The 24,883-nt window shown below is 34.3% G+C and overlaps 2 protein-coding genes across 3 annotated transcripts; both read left to right on the plus strand.

Moving 5' to 3' along the window:
- Positions 1–5,527: 5,527 nt before the first annotated feature.
- Positions 5,528–12,229, plus strand: LOC106759257 (RING finger protein 10). Its single transcript, XM_014642341.2, has 9 exons — positions 5,528–5,848; positions 6,075–6,121; positions 6,257–7,522; positions 8,856–8,944; positions 10,201–10,303; positions 10,379–10,483; positions 10,990–11,107; positions 11,481–11,654; positions 11,766–12,229. The coding sequence occupies exons 1-9, from the start codon at positions 5,674–5,676 to the stop codon at positions 11,918–11,920; spliced, it is 2,232 nt and encodes a 743-aa protein (XP_014497827.1). The 5' UTR covers positions 5,528–5,673; the 3' UTR covers positions 11,921–12,229.
- Positions 12,230–14,598: 2,369 nt separating this feature from the next.
- Positions 14,599–16,206, plus strand: LOC111241459. Of its 2 annotated transcripts, XM_022779521.1 has the most exons (3): positions 14,599–15,034; positions 15,160–15,367; positions 15,451–16,206. In XM_022779521.1, the coding sequence occupies exons 1-3, from the start codon at positions 14,974–14,976 to the stop codon at positions 15,614–15,616; spliced, it is 435 nt and encodes a 144-aa protein (XP_022635242.1). In that variant the 5' UTR covers positions 14,599–14,973; the 3' UTR covers positions 15,617–16,206. The 2 variants fall into 2 exon arrangements, 1 of the variants encoding a protein (XP_022635242.1); XR_002667439.1 differs by having other exon boundaries at positions 15,122–15,455.
- The last annotated feature ends 8,677 nt before the right edge of the window (positions 16,207–24,883 follow it).

Here is a 24,883-nt window from a genome sequence, read left to right on the forward strand (position 1 = left end):
CAAAGCTTTGGCCCTCGCAGTAGCACATTCTTTCCTATTGGTATCTTCAATTATTATGTGAGTGATCAACTCTGAAAGTGACATTTGCTTGTGTCTGTGTTTCAATTATTGCTTATAATCAATCTAGGAAGGCGACAGTTTCTTGATTAATAGCTCTAAGACAAATTCATCTGGCAAAAGAACGTTCTCCACTTTAATATCTTCGAGCAGCTTGTGATACTTATTGATTTGTGACTTTATGTCCTTGTCTTCAACCATTTCCCACCGATAATAATTCCCAATAATGAATCTCTGTCTGACTATATCTTCAGCAGTGTATTTGAGAATCAACGAATCCCAAATGTCTTTTGCTTTCTTATAAGAACAGTACACATCGAACAAATCGTTAGAGAGTGCACTAAGTAAAGTATGGCGGCATACCTTGTTTGCATGAACTCAATCTTCAACTTGTTTGAATTTGGAAGGAGATTGAAGTCTAGTTTTGAAGATGAAAAAGCAAAGGCGACTCCGTACATGTCTAATAGGGTTGACACACGTTCTTGCCAACGTCGAAAATGATGGCCTACCCCTTGCCATGACCTAGCACATTCATGAAGAGTTGGAGACATCTATGAAAGATAGGCCTAGACTCTTTCTCTTGGGCCATCTTAAGTCATCATGAAGATTTAGTAGAGTAAGAATAATTTTGGACCTTGTATTTTGGGCCAAGTAGTTTAGATTTTATTTGAGCTTTGTATTTTGGGCCAAGTAGTCTAGATTTTATTTGGGCTTGGTATTATAGGCCTAGTAATGTAGGATTTCAATTGGGCCTTGTATTTTGGGCCAAGTAGAATAGGATTTTGACCAAACAAGTCAACAAAGGGCCAAGACCCAAAGTTGACTATGCTTGGATGTCCAAAATGGGTGTGTTGACCAAGGGGTCAACATTTTGGCTAAGCTTGGAGGACAAGGGAGCAAGATTTCGTCCTAGAGATGTGGAGGCTTCTCATTGGAGAGTTTTCCTCCTAGTTAGTGGCCATGTGTCACTCTAGGAATGAAGAGTTTTTCCATAGGTAGTGGCCACATGTCACTCACTCATTTGAGAGGATTTTTGCCACTTGTCTCTCTCTTATTGGAGAGGATTTCTCCTTGCTCTCCAAGACAACCAAGGTGGCTCTTTTAGGTTAAAGTTTCAGCCATTTTGAGACACCTTAGCCTATAAATAGAGGTGTTCTCCATCATGTAATCACCTTTGATTTAGAGTAAAGTTATGCTGCCATTTTTGTGCCATACTACTCTTTTAGGTTGTGTTCTTTTTAATGGATTTGAGGGAGATGATTTGAGGGAGATGATTTGAGTGGATTTGAGGGTAATTTTTTTGTTGTTTTTTTGAGTAGATTTATGGGTAATTGAGAGTGGATTTGAGGGTAAAGTTTGTGAGAATTAGTGTAGGATTTGATTGATGTGATAGAATTAAAAAATTTGTTTAATTGGTAGAAATGAAAGATTACCAAAATGCCCCTAGTTATTTTAGTAATATAAAATGTTATTTTTTAATGTTATATTTGAATGTATAAATGTTAATAAAGAGAGGAAATTAATTAATAATAATTGAAATAATAAGTAAAATTAATTTTTAAAATATTATAAATTTATAATGTTGTAAAATAATTTTATTTTTAAATATAGTATTTGTTTGTAATATAATTTGTTACGAAATACTATTAATTTATTTGTCTACGAAAGTGAGATTCATTAATTTTAAGCAAACATATAATTAAAGGAGTTATTATATTACATAATCTAAAAAAAAATACTAATTAAGATTCAAGACAAACTAACAGATGAACAAAATCGAAGAAAAATAAGTTTATAGTCCAGACAATTTTATTAGATGAAAATCTTAATATTTATTTGCAATATAACATAGGTTCAGTCTAAACATAGGAAGAAAGCTTCTTTGAGAAGCCATCTCAAATAAAAGAGAATTGAACAGCCATAGTAGTACATGGAGTTAATTCAAGCAACAAGACTTTTGGCTCCATCTAGATACATCATGGGTGTTCCAAGGCTATGAAGACAAATACCTCTACTATTAATCCTAACAAGCAGTACTATTTGGTCATCACTGGTGTTGACGATCTTACCAAAGGGCTTGCAGAGCTCTTTGAGCTCCTCCTCGGAGCATTCCCAGGGGAGGTTGCGAAGATGCAAAACCTTCGACGGGGTCTGAGTGTATCGGAACTGGTGCTGGCTCGAGGTTGACATTGCTTCCAGATTTCGATGGTGGAATCGCGATCGATACAAGATGCAAGATGCAAGATGGTTGGTTAGGGTGAAATCGGAGCCACTCTTAGCTTCGTCTGGTTTTGTAGAAAAGTGAGGATATTTTTCCTATCACAGTATGTGAAGAATTATCTGGGCTGCGATTGTGATTGTGATTACGATGCCGTATTTAACCTCTTTAAATCGGACTTATTTAACTACCGGAGCAATGAAGGAAAGCATGGCCAACCGGTGACTACAACCGGAAACAACCCCTCGCTGCCATCCAAAAACGAAAGTTGGAACCAGATACACGAACTTGTATCCGGATAACCTCCCCTAGCAAAACGTGAACAACCCTGGATCCGGATATGGGAAGTTGTATCCGGATAACTTCCCTTGCCAAAATCTTCATATACATGGATCCAGATACGCTAACAGTGTATCCGAATACCCTTCATGCCAAATTTCTTCCACGATCCGCCGATTTCTATAGTGTTCTTCTTCTTCTTCCTCATCATCAAGCTTCTTCTTCGTCATCCCCTCTCTACAATGGATTTTCGTTTTTTAATATTAACTTTAATATTACGGTTTTTTATTATTATAAGGGGTTGGACATCAGTTGGAATTTTGAAGAATGGCACAGGGTATATAGGTCTTTTACATGTAAATCAGCACAAATCTTTGCATATTAGAGAGATGGTTGAAACAGTGCAATCTACCCACAATCCACTCAAATCAGCGCTTTTCCCTCCTCTCAAATCATCAGAAGCGAACAGGATTTTAAAATCAATCTTCGCTCGCAAATTCGCTTGAACAGTATAATTTGTTCAAGTGAACACAACGTTAAGGTCACCCTAGGCTAGAGCAACCCAAGTGGCCTCCTTTAGCCACCTTACTCCAAGAGTTGACCCAACCTCTCTTAGAGAACCACCAAACACACCTTCCATCACCATACAACTCATCAAAACCATGAGCTATCAACACCTTTCACCACCACCAAATTTCGCAATCTTCATCCATGAACTTATGGCTTGATTTGCTTCTAGATTTGGCTTGTCCTAGCTAGAGCATTTTTTTTTTCATCAGAAAATTCTGACTAGAGAAGACTTCGATTTTTGATACATCTAGGAAAGGTTTCATGAAGATCGTTTGAGTTTCGGAAACAATGTTCTGATTCTCTAGGATTGAGTTGTTGTTGTCAGCCATAAGTCATTAAGATTGTTGTAGAAGTTGACAATAAAAGAAAAAGATCACGAACAAAAATATTTTCTAAGGCGTCTAGATCACTGTCCTTAATAAGTTATCCACGATGTATTGCGCAAGCCCCCTAGGATACAATATGAACTTCTTAGAATTTCTGAGTATCTCAAGGATCTCTGAAGAGAGAATAAAATAAACCCAGAACATTTTTAGGAGAAGACGAAAAGAGAAAGAATAAAACTAAGAGAAGAAAGAATTAAAGAAGAATGATTCTGATGATGTTTTTGGAGTGAATGGAGTGATATATTTATAGAGTTCATGGATCAAGTCCATTATCCACAACATCTAAAATATCTTCTATTAAAAATGATTATTAATAAAATAAAGGAACGTTGAAGTTAAATTATAAACATTGTAGCATGCCTTATTGGAAGTAAAAGTTGGAAGCACACTAGGCTTGCATAAGACGTGGAAGCTCGAGACTTGTGGAAGGCTATTGTGCATATCACAGTTTGGTCAAAGCCCATAAAAATCTTCTGCATTTTAAAAAACATATCTTTTGAAATTTTATATTAAAAAATAATAACAAATTTCTTCTCTTATTCTCTCTTAACTACTTTTTAAAATATCTATCAACCACCAAATCTTTTTAAAATTCAGAATATCTAACAATTTCTAATAATGATTTTCTCTAATAATAATATCTCTTTTAATATTTAAACCCACCAAAATTATATCTTCTATTTTCATTTAACTAATTTTTCTAAAATATTTACATAATATCATTTGATTAAATATCCAAATTATTTAATTTGCATGATCTTCCTTTCTACACCCTCTTAATTAATTTCTACACTAATTAAATGAAGGTAAAAGATCATTTTGCTCCTAGACAAAAAATATAAAAATAAAAAGATAACATAATAATTATAACAAAATATACGCTCAAAAATTTCCAAACAAAAATCCAAAGTCTCACTACTACTTTAATTTTAATATTCATATTTTTTCCGGATCTTATACGTTATAATTGATGTCAAAATCTCCCCCAATAACGTTCATATTGCAACTAAATAGTAGTATTTTTATCCCATAATCCAAGAAGGCTACCTTTGTGGAGAATGAAAACTGAAACTTGTTTTGTGTCTAGTCATCCGATAATTGCCTTTATTGCTATCAACACCAACATACTAGAAAAGCACATTTACAAACCCTTATTTAAACAATCTTTCATAAATTAAATTTATTTTAAAACTTTTTGAAAATATTTAAGGCAGTTTTAAAATTCTTTTAGCAAAAAAAATGGTTGAAGTGTTCTAATGTAAGTTTTTGATAATGGAGATTTGTATTATTTGAAAATAATATACAGTAATTGTACAATAATAAAGTTGGTCATATTCATATAGATATCTATAATTGTTAAGATAATTTAATTACTAAATCATCTTTATTTTTCCTGAAAATAGGAAACGTGAATTCAATACAAAAAAATTAATTAAAAAAAAGTAATTTACTCTCAATTTCATAAGATTTATTTGGTCTATTCTTCTTTACTTTTATTAATATACAATGATAAATACATAAATATAAAAACACAGGGACATATTTTATATGATAAAATATATTAATTAATCTGAAACTAACATTTAAAAACATCAAATTAAAAAATTGATGAAATTTTTTGTCCACACAATTTTTCGAAGATTTCCAAAATTATTATTTTTCTTCATAAATGTTAACTATTAATATGTTAATTTGTTTTCTTACAGGAGGATTTCAATATATGACATATTCCACACCTCTTCTAATTTTTTTTCCATTAAGTCAACTTAATTTCTCCATATTTCTTTTTAACTTTATTTAAAGAAAATTAATAAAAAAACACATCGACACTATTTTGAAAAACTAACTGAAGACAAGAAGTATATTCCGTTAATAATTTATATTTTTTAAAATTCAAATTTTTTCTTTTCAAAACCATAAATTTATTATTGTAGATAATATTGAAAAAAAAGGAAAAAAAAAGAAAAAAAAATAAAGAATCTATTCATTCTATTGGAATGTTGTGGTGGCGTAAACCCAATATTCGGCAAAGATGCGGCAGCGATGCCCACGGAGACCAACAGATGAGAAATAAAAGGTTGTTTGATTTAATGAAGTTTGGTAAAGTAGAATAGAAGCTGAACCACCAACGAACACACCCCAAACCCTCCTTCCAGAACTTTCATGTCCATCTTGCCCTCACAAACCCAAGCGTCATCTTCGTCTTCTTCATCAGCGCCGTCTCCTAACCCTAATCCCCAACATGGCATCGGAAGCCCTCTTCCTCAACAACCCTTCCCTTACCTCTCACCCCCACTCCACCACGCGCTCGGATCTCTCCAGATCTCCAGTATCGCAGGTTCCTTCTTCGATCTCTCCCATTCCCTTTAAATTCTACGCTATTTGGTTGACACGAGAAAATAATCATGATTGGTCACTTCTTCTGTGAAATTGTGGTGTTTTTTGTTTTGTTTTGTTTAGAAAATTGAATGGTCAAGGGGTATGTTTATTTATTTATTTATTTTTTTGCTTTTGATTGGTGCTCTGCTTGTTTAACTGATTAAGTGTTTCAATGTTGTTGTTAGGTTCTTCGACTCAAGCTACTGAAGATTCTGGTGGATCTTCCGAAAAGGTATTGTGATTCTGATTATCTAGGATTGCTTTATGGAAGCTCATGGCCTGGTAGAACTGTAGAACTGTGTTTTCTTTCTTTTGATATATTTGGGTATCCGTTGGTTACTATTTTGTTCCCTTGTGTGGCTTCTAGGTGACAGAATTAGGGTCTCCAAGTGGATTGACGGTTTCACCTCAGCAAAACTCTAGAACACGTTCTAGGATTCACGGAGGAAGACGGGCAGGAATGGTTTCTTCTCATAGAAACCAACAAGCTCCTGGGTCCGTGGGTTCTCATGGAAGTACCCCTTTGGCAGGGAGGAAAGCTCAAACTGTGAACGGAAATTACTTGCTGAATTTTCAATATGACCCAATATCCCGTTCTCAACCCCGGGGTCCCCCTCCCCCCCCTGCAGCAAGAAGGCATTGGAAGAGGAAGCCATACAATAAAGATTTGTTTTTGCAGGCAAATTACAAGTTCATGGTGTTAGATTCGGGAAATTATTCTCCTGAGTCGATGGATCCTGATAAAATGTTGCAGTGGGAAGACATTATATGTGTGACATATTTGACCCCCTTCTCAGTTCAGTGTCCAATTTGTTTGGAGTATCCACTGTGTCCGCAGATAACCTCATGTGGACATATTTTCTGTTTCCCATGTATTCTACAGTACTTAATGATGGGTGAAGAGGATCACAAAGGTGATATCTGGAAAAGGTGTCCTCTGTGCTTTGTCATGACATCTGCCAAGGATTTATATACAGTTCACATCACAAATGTCAAACAGTATCAAGTAGGAGAAAATGTTGAGTTCACCTTTTTAACTCGGAAAAAGGACTCATTTACTCTGACAAGTAAAATTAAACAAGAGACAAATATCATATCATTTGGTAATGGACACTTCTGTGATCCCTTTTCAAAGTTTACTCTTACATCAGATGTAGATCTCTCAGTGAGGCATTCAATATCTGATCTAGATGGTTGGCTGGCCAGAGCAGATTCTGGTCTTGTTGATGACCTGGAGAAGCTTCCTTATGTTTGTGCTGCAATGCAGCAACTGGAACAGAGGAAGCGGCATTGGAATGAGCAAAAGTCTCATGACAGTGAAAGTTCTAAGCCCATTGATCATGCACATCAGATACAATCCATGGTCGCAAATTCTATGGATACTGATGATGAAAACTGTTCTAATGGGTCAAAAACTTCCTCTACTGATTACAGTGACCAAATTAAGGTTTCGATTCTGGAAAAGTCAACTGCTGGAGCCTGTTCTAACCAAACTTTGAATGAGGAGAAAGAATTAATAGAGCAACAAATGAATTTATGTTCTTCATATGAGGAGAAGAATAGTATTCAAAGGCCAGCAGATGATGGTGTTGTTGAAGAAATGAAGGGAAATGATTCATATAGTTTTTACCAGGTAACTAAGGACAGTTGGTTTTAGTTGTGTTCTGTATCATATGTTTCTTGCTTCACAATTTTCTATTTGGATACAACAAACGTGTCTATAAATTATGAACTGATTTTTCATATTGAAATCATGTGGAACGATTTGATATTATATAGGGTTCATTTGGTAGGAAGGAGAGAAATAGTTGACTAATAGTGTGGATGGAAATGGGGAAGGTGAATGGAAATTGATGAGAATTTAAGTGGAAAAATACAGGTGTTTGGTTTAAGAGAAAAAATCGGTAAACATTTTAATGGGAAATAGGCTGGAAATCGAGTGAAAATAACTAGGTGCCCTCTAATGTCTTTATTATTATTAATATTTATGTAAGGGATTTTTCTTTTAGGGTTTTGTTAAGAGCTTCCCGCCCTTTTTGCTTTTTTGTCTCCTATAAATGCAGTAGTAAGTTGTATCAAAAGTTAAAGTGAAATGAAAACATTTTAGCTATTCTCAACTCTTTAAGTTGGTATCAAGAGACAGACCACCAATTTAATTAAGAACTTATTCAATAAATGCTTATCATCTAAACATGTATGCATGAGTTGTTAATAATTAACAAGGAAATAAGCTTAATTAATTTTTATAAAATTTCTAATCGCTTTTTATAAGTAATATTAGAGAGTTTATTGAAATAAGCTGAAAGCAACTTGTGGACATATGATAAGCTATTTTCATAAGCTTTGCCAAACACTTACACACGGGATTGTCATAAGATATTCCCTATAAATATGTTCTTTCTTAGAGGGAAATGGGTCAAAATCAATTTATGGGTGAGATTAAAATGAACCCCTTGTGTTATCCAATGAGTTGGTGGGGAACACTTAGAGTTTTCGCCTATTAATCTTTCAACTATAAAGTTCTCAAGGAAATCAAAATGAGTATCTTTTAAAGAAAGCAACTTCTGATAGGATCCCTAGAATCTGGCCAGTGTTTCCTACATAAAGGCTTAGTTATTCATAAAATCCAATTATAAATGAGTGCTTTTGATTCTATACTTGGTTTGGAAATCACTGCTTTTGATGTTCTTCGTTGTGTCCTAAAGATGTATTTTTTTCCATGGTTGACGGTTATAGTTATTGTGCAGGCTTGGTTAATTTACTTGCAACATGTTGACCAGGGTCTTTAATTTTCCATGATTTCAAATTGTCTACCTAGCTATCCTATACCCCTTTATTTTTTGGACTCTCAGAGTTGCTATGAGGAATTGCTGTTTTTAGTTTCATTGAGCAATTCCCGAATGCTTTATGCCTCAAACCAACTTTAATGATGGCATCCGGATGTTACACGCTCTTGTCTATTTCAGGCTGCTGACGGTCAGCATCTAATTCTTCATCCGATGAACATGAAGTGTTTGCTCCACCATTTTGGGAGCTATGATATGCTTCCACACAGGTTTGGACAAAATCAAATTTTAAATCTCCTATGTGCTTAGAAAATAAGTGGAAAAATGTGCGGTTGGTTTGTGAGCTTAAGATAATATGATATTGGCATAAATGTGGAACTTTTATCATTTATAACAACATTAAATTGAGTCATGAAGTCCCAATTTTGGTTTATGTTTATGTGAGTCAACTAGAAATGTAATTAAATTATAATATATAAATGAGGATGTAAACCTTACTTTACAAAATGATTGTGGTGTGGTTATTGTTGATGAGCCACCACGATTATAAATAAATTAACAAAAACCATCTTTGCCACGAGAGAAAAGACATATATGGATAGGTCAAACATAATGGTGACAACAAAATGGAGGTCAGAAGAGACAACAACGAAAGAAACCATTGATGAACGGAGAAAACAACCTTAAAAATCCAAGATTCTCCATTCAAGGTACCTGAAAGAGGAAAAGAGTGACCTCGATGCTCTGATTAGCTGCTTGAGAGGAGATGGGATGTGTGACCACACACGACGAACCTGAAAGAGGAAAAAGAGCAACCTCGATTCCCTTAATCGTTGCCTAAGAGGAGACAAGACGTGACGTGTCCCCACACACGACGGAAAAAAGAGTAGATCCACACTTTAAAAGGTGGTGAGAGCACGTAAAAGCTTTGATGAAGGCATTGTTGATGGCACGGTGGTTGCCTGGCTATAACACGATCAAAACCGTGTGATCGTCAGTTGAAGTTGGACCTCCAGTAGTGGCAACATTAGACAATGGGGGTAGACAAATTCCAGTAGTGGCAACATTAGACGATGATGTCGGCGACAACTGTAGATGGCGTCATCGCCGACAACAAGTGTAGTGAGAGAGGCAATGATTTTTTTTTTTGCTTAAAATAATCAGATTCTAGATACCATGTTGAATAATAGAAGAAATATGGGCTAAGTTCAAAATACAAATAAAGTATAATAACAAACTAACTAAAGATAAAAGATAAATATAAGATATTTATCTAAAATATAATATATCTAACAGCTTTCATCTTATCCATTTCATCATAAATGTCGATGCCTACAATAGTAGTATTGATAGAAGTTGTCTTTTCAAAATCTATGGATTTGAGTATACTAGTTGATGTTTCGGATCTTTGTGTGTATTTTTATGGTTTGATGTATTGGTCTTCAATGAACGTCTATCTATTTGGTGAGGGATCACTGAGCAACCAAGCTTTAAATTCATTATAACCAAAGTTTGTTCATTGTAGAATAAATGGAAGGATTCTACAATTGGAGACAGTTACTCAGTCTGAGGCCATGAGGAGGCGATATCGATTCCTAAGTCATTTTCCGTTAACCACAACATTTCAGGTACCTATTCAAAGAGTTATATGGTTCCAAGATAATTTTTTGATGATTTATAATCGGTGTTTACTAATTTTACAGCTTTGTGAAGTTGATTTGAGTGAGTTGTTACCTCCTGAAGCACTGGCTCCATTTATGGATGAAATAAAGAAACGTGCAAATCAGAGAAAACAACTTGCAAAAAAGGTATCAATGTAGCCCATCGTATTTTATTTATTCCGATTTCCTTAAGTTTTAGAAGACCTCAAATAACCCGATTCACATTAGGGTCTCTTAACATGGTAGTTATGGAAAGGAAATTCTCTCAGAAAACTAATACTTTTTCAACCTTTTCCATTCATTATTTATTTCATTTGTAAGTCTTGTCTGATGTGCAAGTAGTGGAGGTAGCGTGTTAATCAAATCTTCTCAGGGTAGGGTGAGACTAAGCTTTACGATTGTGCAAACATATAGGTTTTTTAATCTAGATACCCTTTTTAGGTTACAGTTGAATGTAGCTTCTGTAACTTTTTTTATGGACTAAAACAGTGCCACAAAGCCTTCTAGTTGCAAGTTAATGCTGGCCGTTTTGCCCACTGTTGGTATTTTTATTTTTTATTTTATCATCATATGCCTTTTATTCATATTTCATGTATTTTGTTTTGTTTTTGAAATGTTGGAATGTGCTTTCCCATGCTATATTTTTGTTTTAGGAACGGCAGGAAAAAATAAGGGCTGAAGCTACAGGTACTTATACGCTTCCCATATCATTCAGTAGTCAGCTTACATCTCATGATGATCCTCCAGCATTCTCCATGGATGACTTTGAAGGTAATCTGCATTTTGGTTGTTAGAATAAAAGTTCCGCTGCTATTGATTAACAATCCATCCATACAGTAATTTTTATCGAGGTAGTTCCATAATGGGAACGAACAATAACAGGACTTGAACGTAAAAATAAAAGATAAGGAAAGAATACACCGGGGCCTTGCCCTCTTCTGTTTTACTTTTCATTTATCTGTGCTGTACTTGTGTTAACTTTTAATTTCCATCATCGCACTGGGGCCTTGCCCTCTTCTGTTTTACTTTTCATTTACAGCAGTGTTCTGATATAATATATGCAATTTATGGTTTTGTGCTATGTGGTGTATCATACTTGGACAATGTTGTGACATGGATCTATGTAATTGTATGTTTTTTTCAGCTCTAGGAAATTCAACTGTTTCCTCAAGTCCTCCCGTAGCTGGGGAGAGAAAATCGTTCTCGAATGTCACGAGACTTGGGTTTGCTGCTGCTCATGATTCTCCATCCTTGCAAATTCAAGAAACTAGTGGTCTACACAATAACAATACGACAATTGATTCTTCTGCCCCAACAGGTATTATATGTTTATGCAAATTTATATATTCTGCATGGAAAAAATTTCGAGTGCTATATAACGGAACAACAATCAAGTAGTTGAAGTGCCCAAAAATTTGTAATTCTGTAGGTTCGAGAAACGGGGAGACACAGTCATACTCCAATGTTATATCAAGAGCAGAATCAAATATAAGCTCGAATGCACCAAAGACTAATGAGTTGGGGAAGAAAGGTAAAAAGCAAAATCGAGTTCTTCTATCAACAGCTGGAGGTAGACGTTATTGATTACTCGGTCAGATGATTCCCAACCTCCCACCTAAGCCATACTATTTTCCAGATGATTTCATTGTAGAATTGTTAACCTTCTATGCAGTCACTTGTACTTGAGGCTCCTCTAATTCAGCTTTTAGTTGTAGATAGGTAGACATGTGTGAAGAGAATAAATGTTTTCAACCATAAACAAGCCATGACAGTTGCAAGTTTAGTATATTGTTTCTATGGCTCTGCAGAACTACGCCGTCTTTGCAGATATGTTAATTGAATTCAGTCTCAATAATGAGCACTCCTAAAAAAAATAGCAATGTTATAAAAGCATGTATGGCTTACCATTAAAATTGGAAGATTGTAATAAGAATGGATTTTATACAACGTATTTGGAACGTGTAGGAGTACACCATCTGTGGCCTCAATTGTTCTCAACCAACCATAAAACATTTTGAGGGATTGGCAGCTTCTTCCTGCATCTCTATAATTTCAACCTGAATTTCCATTAACTTTGTATTCCAGAATGTGTAATTTGTAATATAATATTTTTGTATTTAAGATTATATATTTTAAAATATAAAATAAAAAATATTTTTGATTATATATTTTGAAATATGATATATGTATTTTGAATTGTATATTTCAAAATATAGAAAACTAAATGTTTAATACCTATTTGGTAGGACGTGTTTAAAGTTGTCATTTTTCGCAAAAGTTCTCTAAAGTCTTATATTTTGCAAAATTGGTTCACATCAATCCTATTGGTGATGTGGCATGGTGAGGTTATTTGATGTGTTAATTTTGAGAATAAAAATAAATGACATGGAATTGTTATAATAGAGGTTTAAAATCAATTGAGGGGTTAAAGACGTGAAATTACATTTTGGGGTAAAATCAATTGACGATTTGGGGTTTAAAAATATGTTCAAATTGGTGTTCAAATTGAGTTTCTAGTTCATTATTCTTGGTTGGTCAAGTAAGTATTTTTAACATGGTGTTGTTGTTCTTGGTTTTGTGTTAGGATTTAATTTCATGTTAAAATGGTTACTTTTGTACAATTTATTATTTGTTTTCATTTAGGATGTTTGTTGTGTTGAAAGTATGGAATCTATAATTGTTTTATAATGTGTTGTCAGTTTGGGTTCAAATATGATTATATTTGTCGCGTTTTGGAGAGGTTTAAGTAGTCGCGTTTTGAGGGATTTTAGTAGTCACGTTTTGGGGGTTGATATTGGTTCCATAGGTGTTACTTTAAGTTAATTTAGTAGTCTCTGTTTCCATTTGTAGGGTAGGGATTGGGATGTCTGAGGAAAAGTTTGATGTAGTGGTCCACCACGTGGGACCTTAATAAAAGAAATGCCCTTTAAGTATATAGGTGGAGAGATAACTTATTGGGACATTTACCTTTGTCAAGGACCTGTAGAGAGTGGTGAGGGTAGTAAGGTTGGAGGTTTGGGACATATTGAGGCTAGTGTAGAAGGAAATGTGGAGGAAGAAGTTGAAGTGCAAAAAGAGGTTGAGGAAGGAGTTGTTGACTATGGTGGTGACTCAGAGAGAGATGGTGGAGTGAAGGTTGAGACAGAGGGTGGACTGGAGGTGGAGACAAAGGGTGGAATAATGGTTGAGAGAGAGGGTGGAATGGAGGTGGAGGGGAGGTGGAATAAGAGGGTGGAGTGGAGGTGGAGCAAAAGGGTGGAGTTGAGATGAAGAGCGAGGAAGAACTGAAACTGCATAGTGAGGAAGAAGTCTAAATAGACAGTGAGGATGAAGCACATATTAGTGGTGATGAGTGCTTAGAGGAGGCAAGAAATTAGGGTAATGGTTTGGACAACAATAATGAACAATATAGGTATGAAAACAATGATAGCGAAGCAGAAGGACATGGTAGGGGGTGTCAGATGATGAATGGGTGTTTGATGTGCTCTTAACTCTAGAAAACAATGGAAGTGAGGAGGATGACAGTAACGATGGACTAAGTCGTGGTCCCTTTCCTACATATGGGAAAAAAAGTCAGTTGCAAATTACAAATGGGAACTTGGTACTATATTTATCGATAATGATGAGTTTAAGGAGGCCATTAGAAGCTATATTGTTCATGCTGGAAGGGCTCTTAAGTTTGTAAACAATGATAACCGTAGGGTGAGGGTGAGATACATGGGTGGGCAATGTAAGTGCCCATGGGTAGCTTACTTGGGTATTTGCCATTATGCAAGATTTGACAGTTAAGGAAAATAATTGATACCCATACTTGTAGTAGACAACTGAACATTAAAATGAGGAATACTAAGTGGTTAAGTCAGGAAATAGATAAGTCTTTACATGACAATTCTAATATAAGGGTTAAAGACATACGTAATAAAACATTAAGGAAATTGAACACAAATGTTTCAATTTTGAAATCATGAAGGGCAAAGTTAATGGCATCAAGTCAACGTGAAAGAGATTTTAAAGAACAATTTACAAGGATTTTTTACTACGCATATGAGCTATTGAGATGTAACCCAAGGTCAATGGTTAAGGTTAAAGTTGACATTAATAATGGTCATTCAATCTTCCAAAGATTTTATGTTTGTCTGAAAGCATGTAAGGATAATTTTGTCAGTTGTAGGCCCATCATCTGTTTAGATGACTGTTTTCTTGAAAGGTCTTTATAAGGGAGAGTTGCTTACTGCTATTGGCAGGGACTCAAATGAGCAAATGCTACCCCTTGCATATGCAATAGTTGAAGTCAAGAATAAAGACAATTGAACGTGGTTTTTGTAGTTATTGGTTAAAGACCTTGGGGGATAATGAAGTGTGTGGGGGCGTGCACGTGGATGTCTGACAAACAAAAGATACATGTACTACTTACATTATTTTATACTTCATGCTTTGTAAATGATGTATGTTTGATTACTAAATTGATGTGGACAGGAGTTGGTGCCAACTATCCAAGAGCTTTTGCTTAGGGCAGAAGAAAGATTTTGCATTAGGCACCTTTATGCAAACTTTAGGAAAAGATTTTTTGGTCAGATATTGAAGAATCTGATGTGGAGGACTGCCATAAGCACGTACTTGTAGGCTTGGGAGAGAGAATGTTGAATATGAGAGCAAACAATGAAGAAGCATACAAATACCTCATAGCCATTCCCCGAGGTACGTTGTTTACCTTACATGCACATTTGAATCACTCATGTATGGTAACCTATTTTCTTCATTTTTGTGCAACATGTATTGGTCAAGATCTTGGTTCATAAGTCAAGCAATTTGTGAATCCCTAGATAACAACATCAGTGAAGGTTTCAACAATTTTATTGTTCATGCCAGAGCAAAACCCTTTATCACCATTTTGGAAGATATCAGACTGTATTTGATGAAACGATGTGCCACGAACAGAACGATGGTGGCATCTATGGATTTCATTGTCTGTCCAAAGATCAAAAAGAGACTTATGAAGGAATATAATTTATCAAGATATTGGATCCCAAGGTAATATTGTCATTTATGTTCATATCCAATTCTCATTTATGTTGATGTGCTTTATTTATGTTTAGCTGCTTTATGTCTTTTAGTTGGTCTACAAGAAGGATGTTTGAGGTTAGGCATGTTTCAGTCATTGGGAACAAGTTCACAATGGACCTGAACAGTGAACAATGTAGCTGCAGGAAGTGGATGATCACTGGCATCCCATGTTGTCATGCAACTGGAGCAATGAACTATTCAAATGTAGACCCATAAAATTTTATACCAACTTGGTTCGAAAAATGCACATATGAAGAGGCATATGCGTCCATCATTTATCCTGTCAATGACACTTCCTATGGGAAAGAACAAGCTTCACTGGTCTATTGTCACCACTTAAGAGGAAGTTGCTTGGGAGGCCAAAGGAAAACATAAGGTTGGAGCCATGGGAGCTAACTAAGGATAGGACCAAAATGAGTGTTGGTGGGCACAAAAAGAAATGTAGCATTCATTTTCTATGAAGTGGGGCACAACAAAAAACATCGTCATTTATGTCCATACATCATAGAACCAAGACAACCAACAAAACCATCTCAACAACAAAATACCTAACCAATCATAGAACCAACACAACCATCACAGCCACAAAGTACACAATCCCTTGTACCATCACAACCACCAAGTCCCCAATCACCTCACCCAACACAACCAAGTCAAGAATCCACATAGATTTAACTCCACCAATAACAAGGAAAAAGTTAGATGTTAGAAGAAAAACTCCATAGATGTCAATTTATTGACTTTCATTCACAAAATTTGGATGTATTTTATACTCATATTAAACACTTTAATTATGTATTTTGTAGTGAAATTAAGCACTTTAATGATGTATTTTGTACTGATATTAAGCACTTTAATTACTTTCTTAGTGTATATGTAGTCATATTAAATGTTCTGATATTATGTTATTATATCTGTTAGTACATTATGCCAGGTATCCTTCATATGTATGATAGCCATATATACGTTAGGGAGCAAATTGCACAATTTCTAAAGAAAAGGGGGACCATATTTCACATATTTAAACCATAGGGTGGATTAAAACGAACTTTCTTACACAAAACTAGATTGTTCATTTCAATTACAACAGAAACTGATAATCATCCTTTACATGAACAAAACATGAAGCAAAACACCTAAACCATTACATCAACAAAACATACATTACACATTGTCCACCTAACATCACCCTAAACACAACCACAATATGATAATGTTCAAAGCAATCAGAACAAACACAACTCCAACTAACAACTTTATCCTTCTTTGCAAGTCTTTGACATTATTTTCGAGATCACATATCCTTCTACATTGCCTCACAATTGTACCATCTCTATCATCAGCGTTGTCTTCATAGCATCACTTGAAAAAATTATGTGACATCCCAATTGAAGATCCATCCTATTATTCACCAAATTAGGCAGCATAATTGGTTCAAAGTTAGGGAATGTATTAGAACGTAAAATTCACCACACATAGAGTGACTAGGGTATTAAAAAAACCTTGTAATGACAACATCCCTAAAATTATCTCCCAACATTCCTTGTAGTTTTGGCAACTTTCGTTATAGCAATATCACCATAGTGGCTAATAAGGGTTATCCCACCTCCTCTAGAAACAACACCATGTGAGGAATGCAAAAATCCTTTGCCCCATGTCTTCGAACAAGAAGAAAATCTTTGTGAAGAAGTCATTCCTAACCCTAACCCTTTGCTTTTAAATTTAGGAACAACAAATTTGCTCATTTCAGAACGAATCAACAACAACCCTAACCCTTTGCTTTTAACATTTCAACATTTCCATACACCTTGCCAAGTCATTTCAACTCAGCGTGCCACATAATGAATAAGTGTACAAGTCATTCAGTTTTTGCTAAGGGGGCAAGTCTGTCGTAAGCAAAAAGGCTAATGGGAACCATTTTTTTGCAAAATATAGGACATTAGTGAACTTTTGAAAAAAAAAAAAGGAGGATAACTTTGAATACACCCTACAAATCGAGGGATCAAAATAGGTATTAAACCAAAACTAAATTTTGAATGGTATATTTTATAATATAAAATAAACAAATTTTGGATGACATAATTTAAATTGTAAAATTATGTTTTAGATTATGTAATTTAAAATTTAAAAAATTGTTAATGTTTGTTTAGGTGCAAAAGTATAAATCATATATTTTGAATGATATCATTTAAAATTGAAATTTATATTTTAGATTTATATAATCTAAAACACAAATTTATGAATGTTTGCTAAGGTGAAAAAAATAGGTTGCCTAAGAGTTTGAGGCAATTGCTTTTTTGTAGTCCATCAATTTCTTCTTCTACCTTATAATTTTTTGGAAATATCTTCTTATCTGTTTTATTTGAAGTTGCTTCTTCTTCTAGGAGACACTATTGGAATTTGATGTGTTGTTGATAACACTCCTCTTAGTTGGGTTAGACTAAAATTAGAACATATGTCATGGACATAGTTGGAATGCTGATGGGATACGAAAATTTGGTGGGGGAAAGGTGTAAGGTTCTTGGCCAAAGGTGATATAAAGTGGAAGGGAATGGTGTTTGGTAATGCTTAAGGAGATGTTAGATCAATTTTATGAGGAATGTGGCTATAGGAGACCACTTGGAACGTTCTAACCGTGGGTGATCTAAGATGAGTATATGACTCAAAAGTAATAGTATAACATTACTTAAATTCAAATATAATTACAAGAGTGAGAAACACCTTTATTTATAGGTCGAAGGTGTCTCTAATTTGTAGAAGCGGAACCTAAAATCTCAAACTTATTGGAAAACAAGGTAAAAATACTCTTCATTAAGAGGACAACATGTGAAAAATATCCTTTCCATTAGGAGGAGGACATGTCTACATATGGGAAATCCTTTCCAATATGAAAGTGACACATAACCACTAACACATAGGTAGGATGCCCACCCCGTTGCTCAGCAAGATAGTTTGAAAACGTTGATCCCCTTGGTCAAACAAGCTTGGATGTTTACTTGGGTCAACATTAGGCCTTGGTCCTTTTTTGAATTAAGTGGTGAAAAAGGTTATTCTACTTGACTCAAAATACAAGGCTAAAAAACGTTATTTATAGACTTTGTGAATATTTGTCTGTTGGACTATGTTTGTAGCTCTGGTGGAATCCGATTTGGGAATTAAATGGAGATCCATGAAGGGAGCATCAACTTATGCTAAGACTAGGAGATGAGAAGAAGAAGAAGAAGAAGGACTTTCAAGCTTTTTATTGCTTTCCCTTAAGCCTTAGAACACATTGGACCTCTCAAAGAGCCATGGTCAAAGAAGATGGAAAAAGAAGATGGAGCTTCAAGGATTCTACTCTTGTGAAGGATCACATTTTGGTCTTCTTATTTATCTTAAAACACTTTTTGTAGATATGTAAAATGGTTTCTAAAGGCCTTGTATTTGGCTAAAACAATTTGTTTAACGTTGTTTTATAAGCTTAGTAGAGTAAAGTAACGCAACATAAACCTCGAGGTAGGTGAATATGCGCCTAAAATGGGTCATGGGAAGCCTTTGGAACATGTGAACGTCAAGGGAGGCTCCTAGACATTGAACTTGGACGATAGTTAGGAGGGAAGGCTACATTCCTCCCCCTTGCCATAGGAAGCTTCTAGTTCCTTTCTAGTTCATTAAATGCTAGCCTACTCCTTTACCTATAAAAGTAGAGGCAACCTTGTATAATTTCTTAGAACTATTTTGAATGCTAAAGTTTTTTTGCCAAATTTGCAAGTCTCCTTCTCCTTAGTTCTCACTCTAAGAAATGTCTTTCTCTAGACTTCTTCTTACCTTCTCCTTCATGGTTGACCTCAATTCCTAGAAGGACTTCTACCCAGACAATCCAACACCGTCAACCACATCTCTTCATCTTGAAAAGCTTCCACAACGTTCATCATCTCACATGTTTTCCATCATTTGAAGAGCTTCATCAACACATCTTGGAGAGCATCTCTTGTTGAAGAAGAATCATAAAAGCAACCTCCATCAAGTTCGTATTCTTGATGCTTTTGTTTTCCTTTCTTCTTTTCATAGCAGCCGTTCTGTAAGTCAACTTGTCAAAGTAGGCATGCTTATTCAATCCTTTGCTTGAGTAGGTTGTACGATCTTTTTTGACTTTGCTTCAAGAGAGGAACATTCCATGATTATCTCTTTTGTCTCTAACGTATACATTTGATATTTGATCTGTAACACTGTGGATGCCTATAGAATAGCTCATCTGCAAAATTAGAGTAAATTGTTCATGCAGCAGATATGACTTTTCTTATTACTTTTGTTGATTTTGAACGTTGGGAATTTAATGTCATTTAATGCTTGCTTAGAATAGCAATGTTTTTTTATTTCCTACCGTTAGGTAGCATATTACAAATAAGCTCTTTTGATTTGAAGGCACCAAACATATAGATGTTTCATCATAAGATGACGTGTCTAATTTGCTTATGGTATCAACTTAACTCAAGTAAACATTTCTTTTGTTTTTGTCTCTTTGTAGACATATATCTTTTAGCTTACTCAGGCTTTCTTGTGTGTTTTAATAGTTAAGTCTTTTAATGGTTTTAGCTGAAGATATTTTCTCGACCTGCATCGTTTTTGAAAGAAGTCAAATACCTAATTCAGGTATTTTGAGCGTTAAACGTTTAGCTCAATTCTCTCTTCGAAACTTTTAGACAAGGCGTTGTCTAATCAAGTGTTTGGTTGTTCTAGTCTAAATGTTTTTCTATTTCCTAGCACCTAAGTGTATTCCTATAATTTTTATGTTTAGGGTTTAGGTTCTAGTTTTGTTTGTTTGGGGTTTTAACTTTATGTTTTTATCCTAGGTTGCTTTATGATATTTAATCCCGTTTTAATGTTATTTTGTTAAACTTCAAAACATGAGATCGTTTGTTCACATAGACGATTTTGTCTTTAACATTGAGTATATGAGTAGGCAAAGATGTTTGATTATCATGTGCATCTTGTTCTGATGATCAGATGAGATGACAATGTTGGTTAGTAGGTTTGGAAGAGGGCTTCATTGGTTTGGAATGTTGAAGGACTAGAGAATCAGGGAGTTGAGAGGGCATGACAACAAGAGAGGAATTAGGATTTTGAGAGAATGTGTTAAGAAAGTGAGTAGAGAAGTGTGTTAAATATAGGAAAAAGTTAGTCATGGGTGATTGATTAGTCTCGTCCATTTAATGTGGTTAACACGAAAATATTCAGAAAAGAGATTTTGTGTCTCTTGAATATAGAGAAGATGTTGAGAAGAAAATGTTAGTCAGCAGCGAATAAGAGTGGGATGAGCGATGACCTCAAAGGTTTAGAGTTTCGAGGAACAACGAGAGATAGAAGATAGAGAAGATAGAAAGGGTAATGGCTTGATTGATACGTAGAAGATTTTGGCAGATAGGAGAGGGGTTTGGGCTTTGGAAATCCTAGACAACTTCTAAAGATGGGCTTAGTACTTAGGCACACCTAATGCATGGATGCAATTGTCAGATAGACAATTTGTCTTAGACGATGCAACAATATGACGTCTTTTGGACTATTTGTCCTAGATGATTGACTCTTTAAACACTATATGAACGTATTGTAAAGCCACAATATCCTTGTTAAGATGATCACGTATGAAGTGATGTTTGATCTCAATATGCTTATCGCGTGAATGTAATGTAGGATTTTTAGATAAACTAATTGTAGCATTATTATCACAGTAGATAGTGTCGCAACCGGAATCGCGACGGGACGACTATCCAAAAAAAAGAAACAGTTTGAAAAAGAGTTCAGAGTCGCCACCATAGTTTATTCTGGAAAACTACAGAAAAACCATAAAATGATAAAGCACGGTCCACGAAAACCAAAGATGGGGTTCGGGAGTCAGTTACGTGTAGGGAAGGTATCAGCACCCTACAACGTCTGCCCGAAGGCAGTACCTTTAATTAAATACGCGAATGTGATGTGGTTTACAAAATGTTTAACTATCCCAAAAAACGACAATCTAAAGAAACAAAAATATATTTTTAGTTTTTTGAGCCCGACAAGGATTGACCTTGCTCCTACGTATTCTCACTAAAATGAGAAATCAAGGTTACGTAGTTCTAGATTAAAGATTGTTCGTTGTTTAGAAAAGGATGTTTTTGTGTTTTGATGTCTTTGTAAAAAGGGAAAAGGTTTCAGCACAAGGCCGACGGAATGGTCACACGTGTGCTTAAACCTTTTAAGATAAATTTTGTGTTAAAAGAATTTCTGAAAGAAGAAGAAAAAGGTTTTCAGCACAAGGCAGACATAATGATCGCACGTGTGCTTAAACCTTTTAAAATAAGTTGCTTGTTGATTTTTTTTGAAAGAAGAAAAATGTTTTCAGCACGAGGCCGACAGAATGGTCGCACTTGTGCTTAAACCTTTTAAAATAATTTTTTGTTGTTGATTTTTTTAAGAAGAAGAAAAAGGTTTTCAGCACAAGGCCGACAGAATGGTCGCACGTGTGCTTAAATCTTTTAAAATAAATTTTTGTGTTAAAAGAATTTTTGAAAGAAGAAGAAAAAGGTTTTCAGCACAAGGCAGACAGAATGGTCGCACGTGTGCTTAAACCTTTTAAAATAAGTTTTTGTAGATTTTTTTTGAAAGAAAAGAAGAAAAAGGTTTTCAGTACAAGGCTGACAGAATGGTCGCACATGTACTAAAACCTTTTAAAATAAATTTTTGATAGTTTTTGAAAGAAGAAGAGAAAGGTTTTCAGCACAAGGCCAACATAATGGTCGCACATGTAATAAAACCTTTTAAAATAAATTTTGATAGTTCTTGAAAGAAGAGGAAAAAGGTTTTAAGCACAAGGCCGACAGAATGGTCGCACATGTGCTTTAACCTTTAAATTATTTTTTTTATTATTTTTTTTAGAGAAAAGAAGAAAAGGTTTTAGCACAAGGACGATGTGTGCGATCACACATGTGCTTTAACCTTTAAATTATATTTTTTATTATTATATATTTTTTTTAGAGAAAAGAAGAAAAGGTTTTACCGCAAGGACGATGCGTGCGATCACACATGAACTTTAACCTTTAAAATATATTTTTATTATTATTTATTTTTTTTATACTTTATATTTTTTTTTTACGTTTTCATTTTTTGTAATTTTTATAGTATGAAAATAGTACTTACGTGAATGTTTAAAACAAAACTTAAAATAATAAATGCATATAGAATAAAAATAATGATACTATTTACGTAAATATTTTTTATAGGAAAGATATGAAGATAGAAAATAAATTACAGCTAAAAAAAATATATTAAGAATTAAAGAACAAAAAATATTAGAAACTATTTTTTATATTTTTAAGATTTATCTTTTTTCGTTTAAGAAATATTTAAAGAATAATAAAACAAGAACAAACTAAAAACCATATTTAATTGTTAAAAAGAAAGATGTCCTAAGAATCTCTAAAAGTAATGAAACAAACTTATAAATAGAATTACAAAAAACAAGGAATGTGACGATATAAAACTACAGGGGATTGTATGCAATAAAAACCTGATAATCAAATAATAAAAAAATAAAAAAAATCATGAAATAAGACAAAAGTATAGGTGTAGAGAAACCAGGGTGCATGCAACCGAAGCCCTTTTCTTTCCGTTCCCTTACGTTCTCTTCTTGAAATTGAATTTTCTCTTTCTCTTTTTTTTCTGTTCCCTTATGCTCTCTTCGCGAGGTTCAATTCTCTTTTCCTTTGCTTGTTTACAAGGTGCATATTTATATACACACATTTGTAACATTATTGTGATCTTGCCTTAATGGCGAATTAATTGTCAATTAGCAAAATAGGGAAATAAATGGTCTTGATTGAATCAAATTAAAACTCATATTTTTCTCTTTAGTAAGAAATTGAATACAACAATCAATGTATTATTTTTAATTATTCCTTGTAATGATTGTCATAATGTTGATCCGAATTATTACCAAATAAAACAAAATTTCAAAAATATTCTAAAGTGATGCATTAATATTAATTGCTTATGGGCATTTTTCCAAGGAAATTAAATCCAATTCATCACGTGTAGCACCTTTCCCATTTTATTCACGCACACCCCCCTTTTTTCTTTTTTTCCTTGTTTTCTTTTCCCTTTTTTCTCTTTTATTCTTTTTCTTTTTTTTCTTTCTTTTTCCTTTTTGTTTTTTTTGTTCTTTTGTTTTTTTTCTTTTCTTTTTTCCAAAAAAGAATCAAATAAAATCAAAAAATAAAAAATTAAATCAAATACCAAATAGTAAAATAAAAATTAAAAATAGCAAAATAAAAATAAAATAAGACAAAAATAAAAACAAGTTCTATTATTTATTCAACTGGACTAAATTGAGTGTTAATAGATAGGAATCGTACCTTGAATATGGTTGTAATCTTCCAATTGATTCCTGATCCACAAGAGTTGAGAACAACATTGTGCAGCAGATATATATTCAGCTTTAGCCGTTTATAACACAATTGTATTATGCTTTTTGCTCAACCGCGATACTAGGTTTCTTCCGATGAAGTGGTAGCCTTCACTTGTACTTTTTCGTTCAACCTCATCACTAGCAAAATCGACATCACAATATCCTTCAAGATCAAAACTCTCACTTCATTTGTAGCACAGACCGAGAGACGTTGTTCCCTTAAGATAACGAAATATGCGTTTAACAACACTGAGATGAGTTTCTCTATGATCGAACTGAAATCTCGCATAAAGACACACATTAAACATAATGTCAGGTCTAGACGTGGTGAGATACAAAAGTGAACCTATCATTTGATGATAAAGAGTGTTGTCCACTTTTGTTGAGCTTTCATCCAGCCCTAGGCTAGTTGTTGGGTGAATTGAAGTTTACACCACTTTCATCACATTATATCTCAAAGGTTGTTGAAAAGTTTGGTAGAGCCAGAGTGAGAGAATTTGTGAGTTTTTCTTTAAGTTCCTTGAAACCCAACTCTTACCTTTCTTCCAACTAAAACTTGACATCCTTTTCACCACCTCATTGAAAGGTGAAGTTATACTTGAGATGTTAAACACAAATATTCTATAGAAAGAAGCTAAACCATGAAAGCTCATAACTTTTACATTTTGGGGACTTGGCCACTCTTGAATGGACTTAACCTTGTGTTCACGTGTCCGGTAACACAACAATATACTAACAAGTATACTAGGTGGATTGTAGTAACAAAGTGTTTATCCACAGGGATTTGGCGGAAATAATTGTCTTTTAATCAATTTGATATGATATGAGACTATTTTGTGTAAAAAGGGTGAGTATGGAGGTTGAAAGTATTTTCACTTTAATCTAAAAATTGATTTAAGGTATCAAAGAAGTGATTATAGTATTTAAACATTGTGTTGGCTAGATTGCTCCTCTCTTGCATAAGATATTTCTTTACGTCTGCAACTTTAGGTGATCAAGTCTTGGGAGTGCTCTTTATGGTACTCTAGGTCCATCCGGGTACATTTCCTTTGCTCTTTGGTAAG

Source organism: Vigna radiata, chromosome 4 (genome assembly GCF_000741045.1).
Source record: "Vigna radiata var. radiata cultivar VC1973A chromosome 4, Vradiata_ver6, whole genome shotgun sequence".
Classification (NCBI taxonomy): Eukaryota; Viridiplantae; Streptophyta; class Magnoliopsida; order Fabales; family Fabaceae; genus Vigna; species Vigna radiata.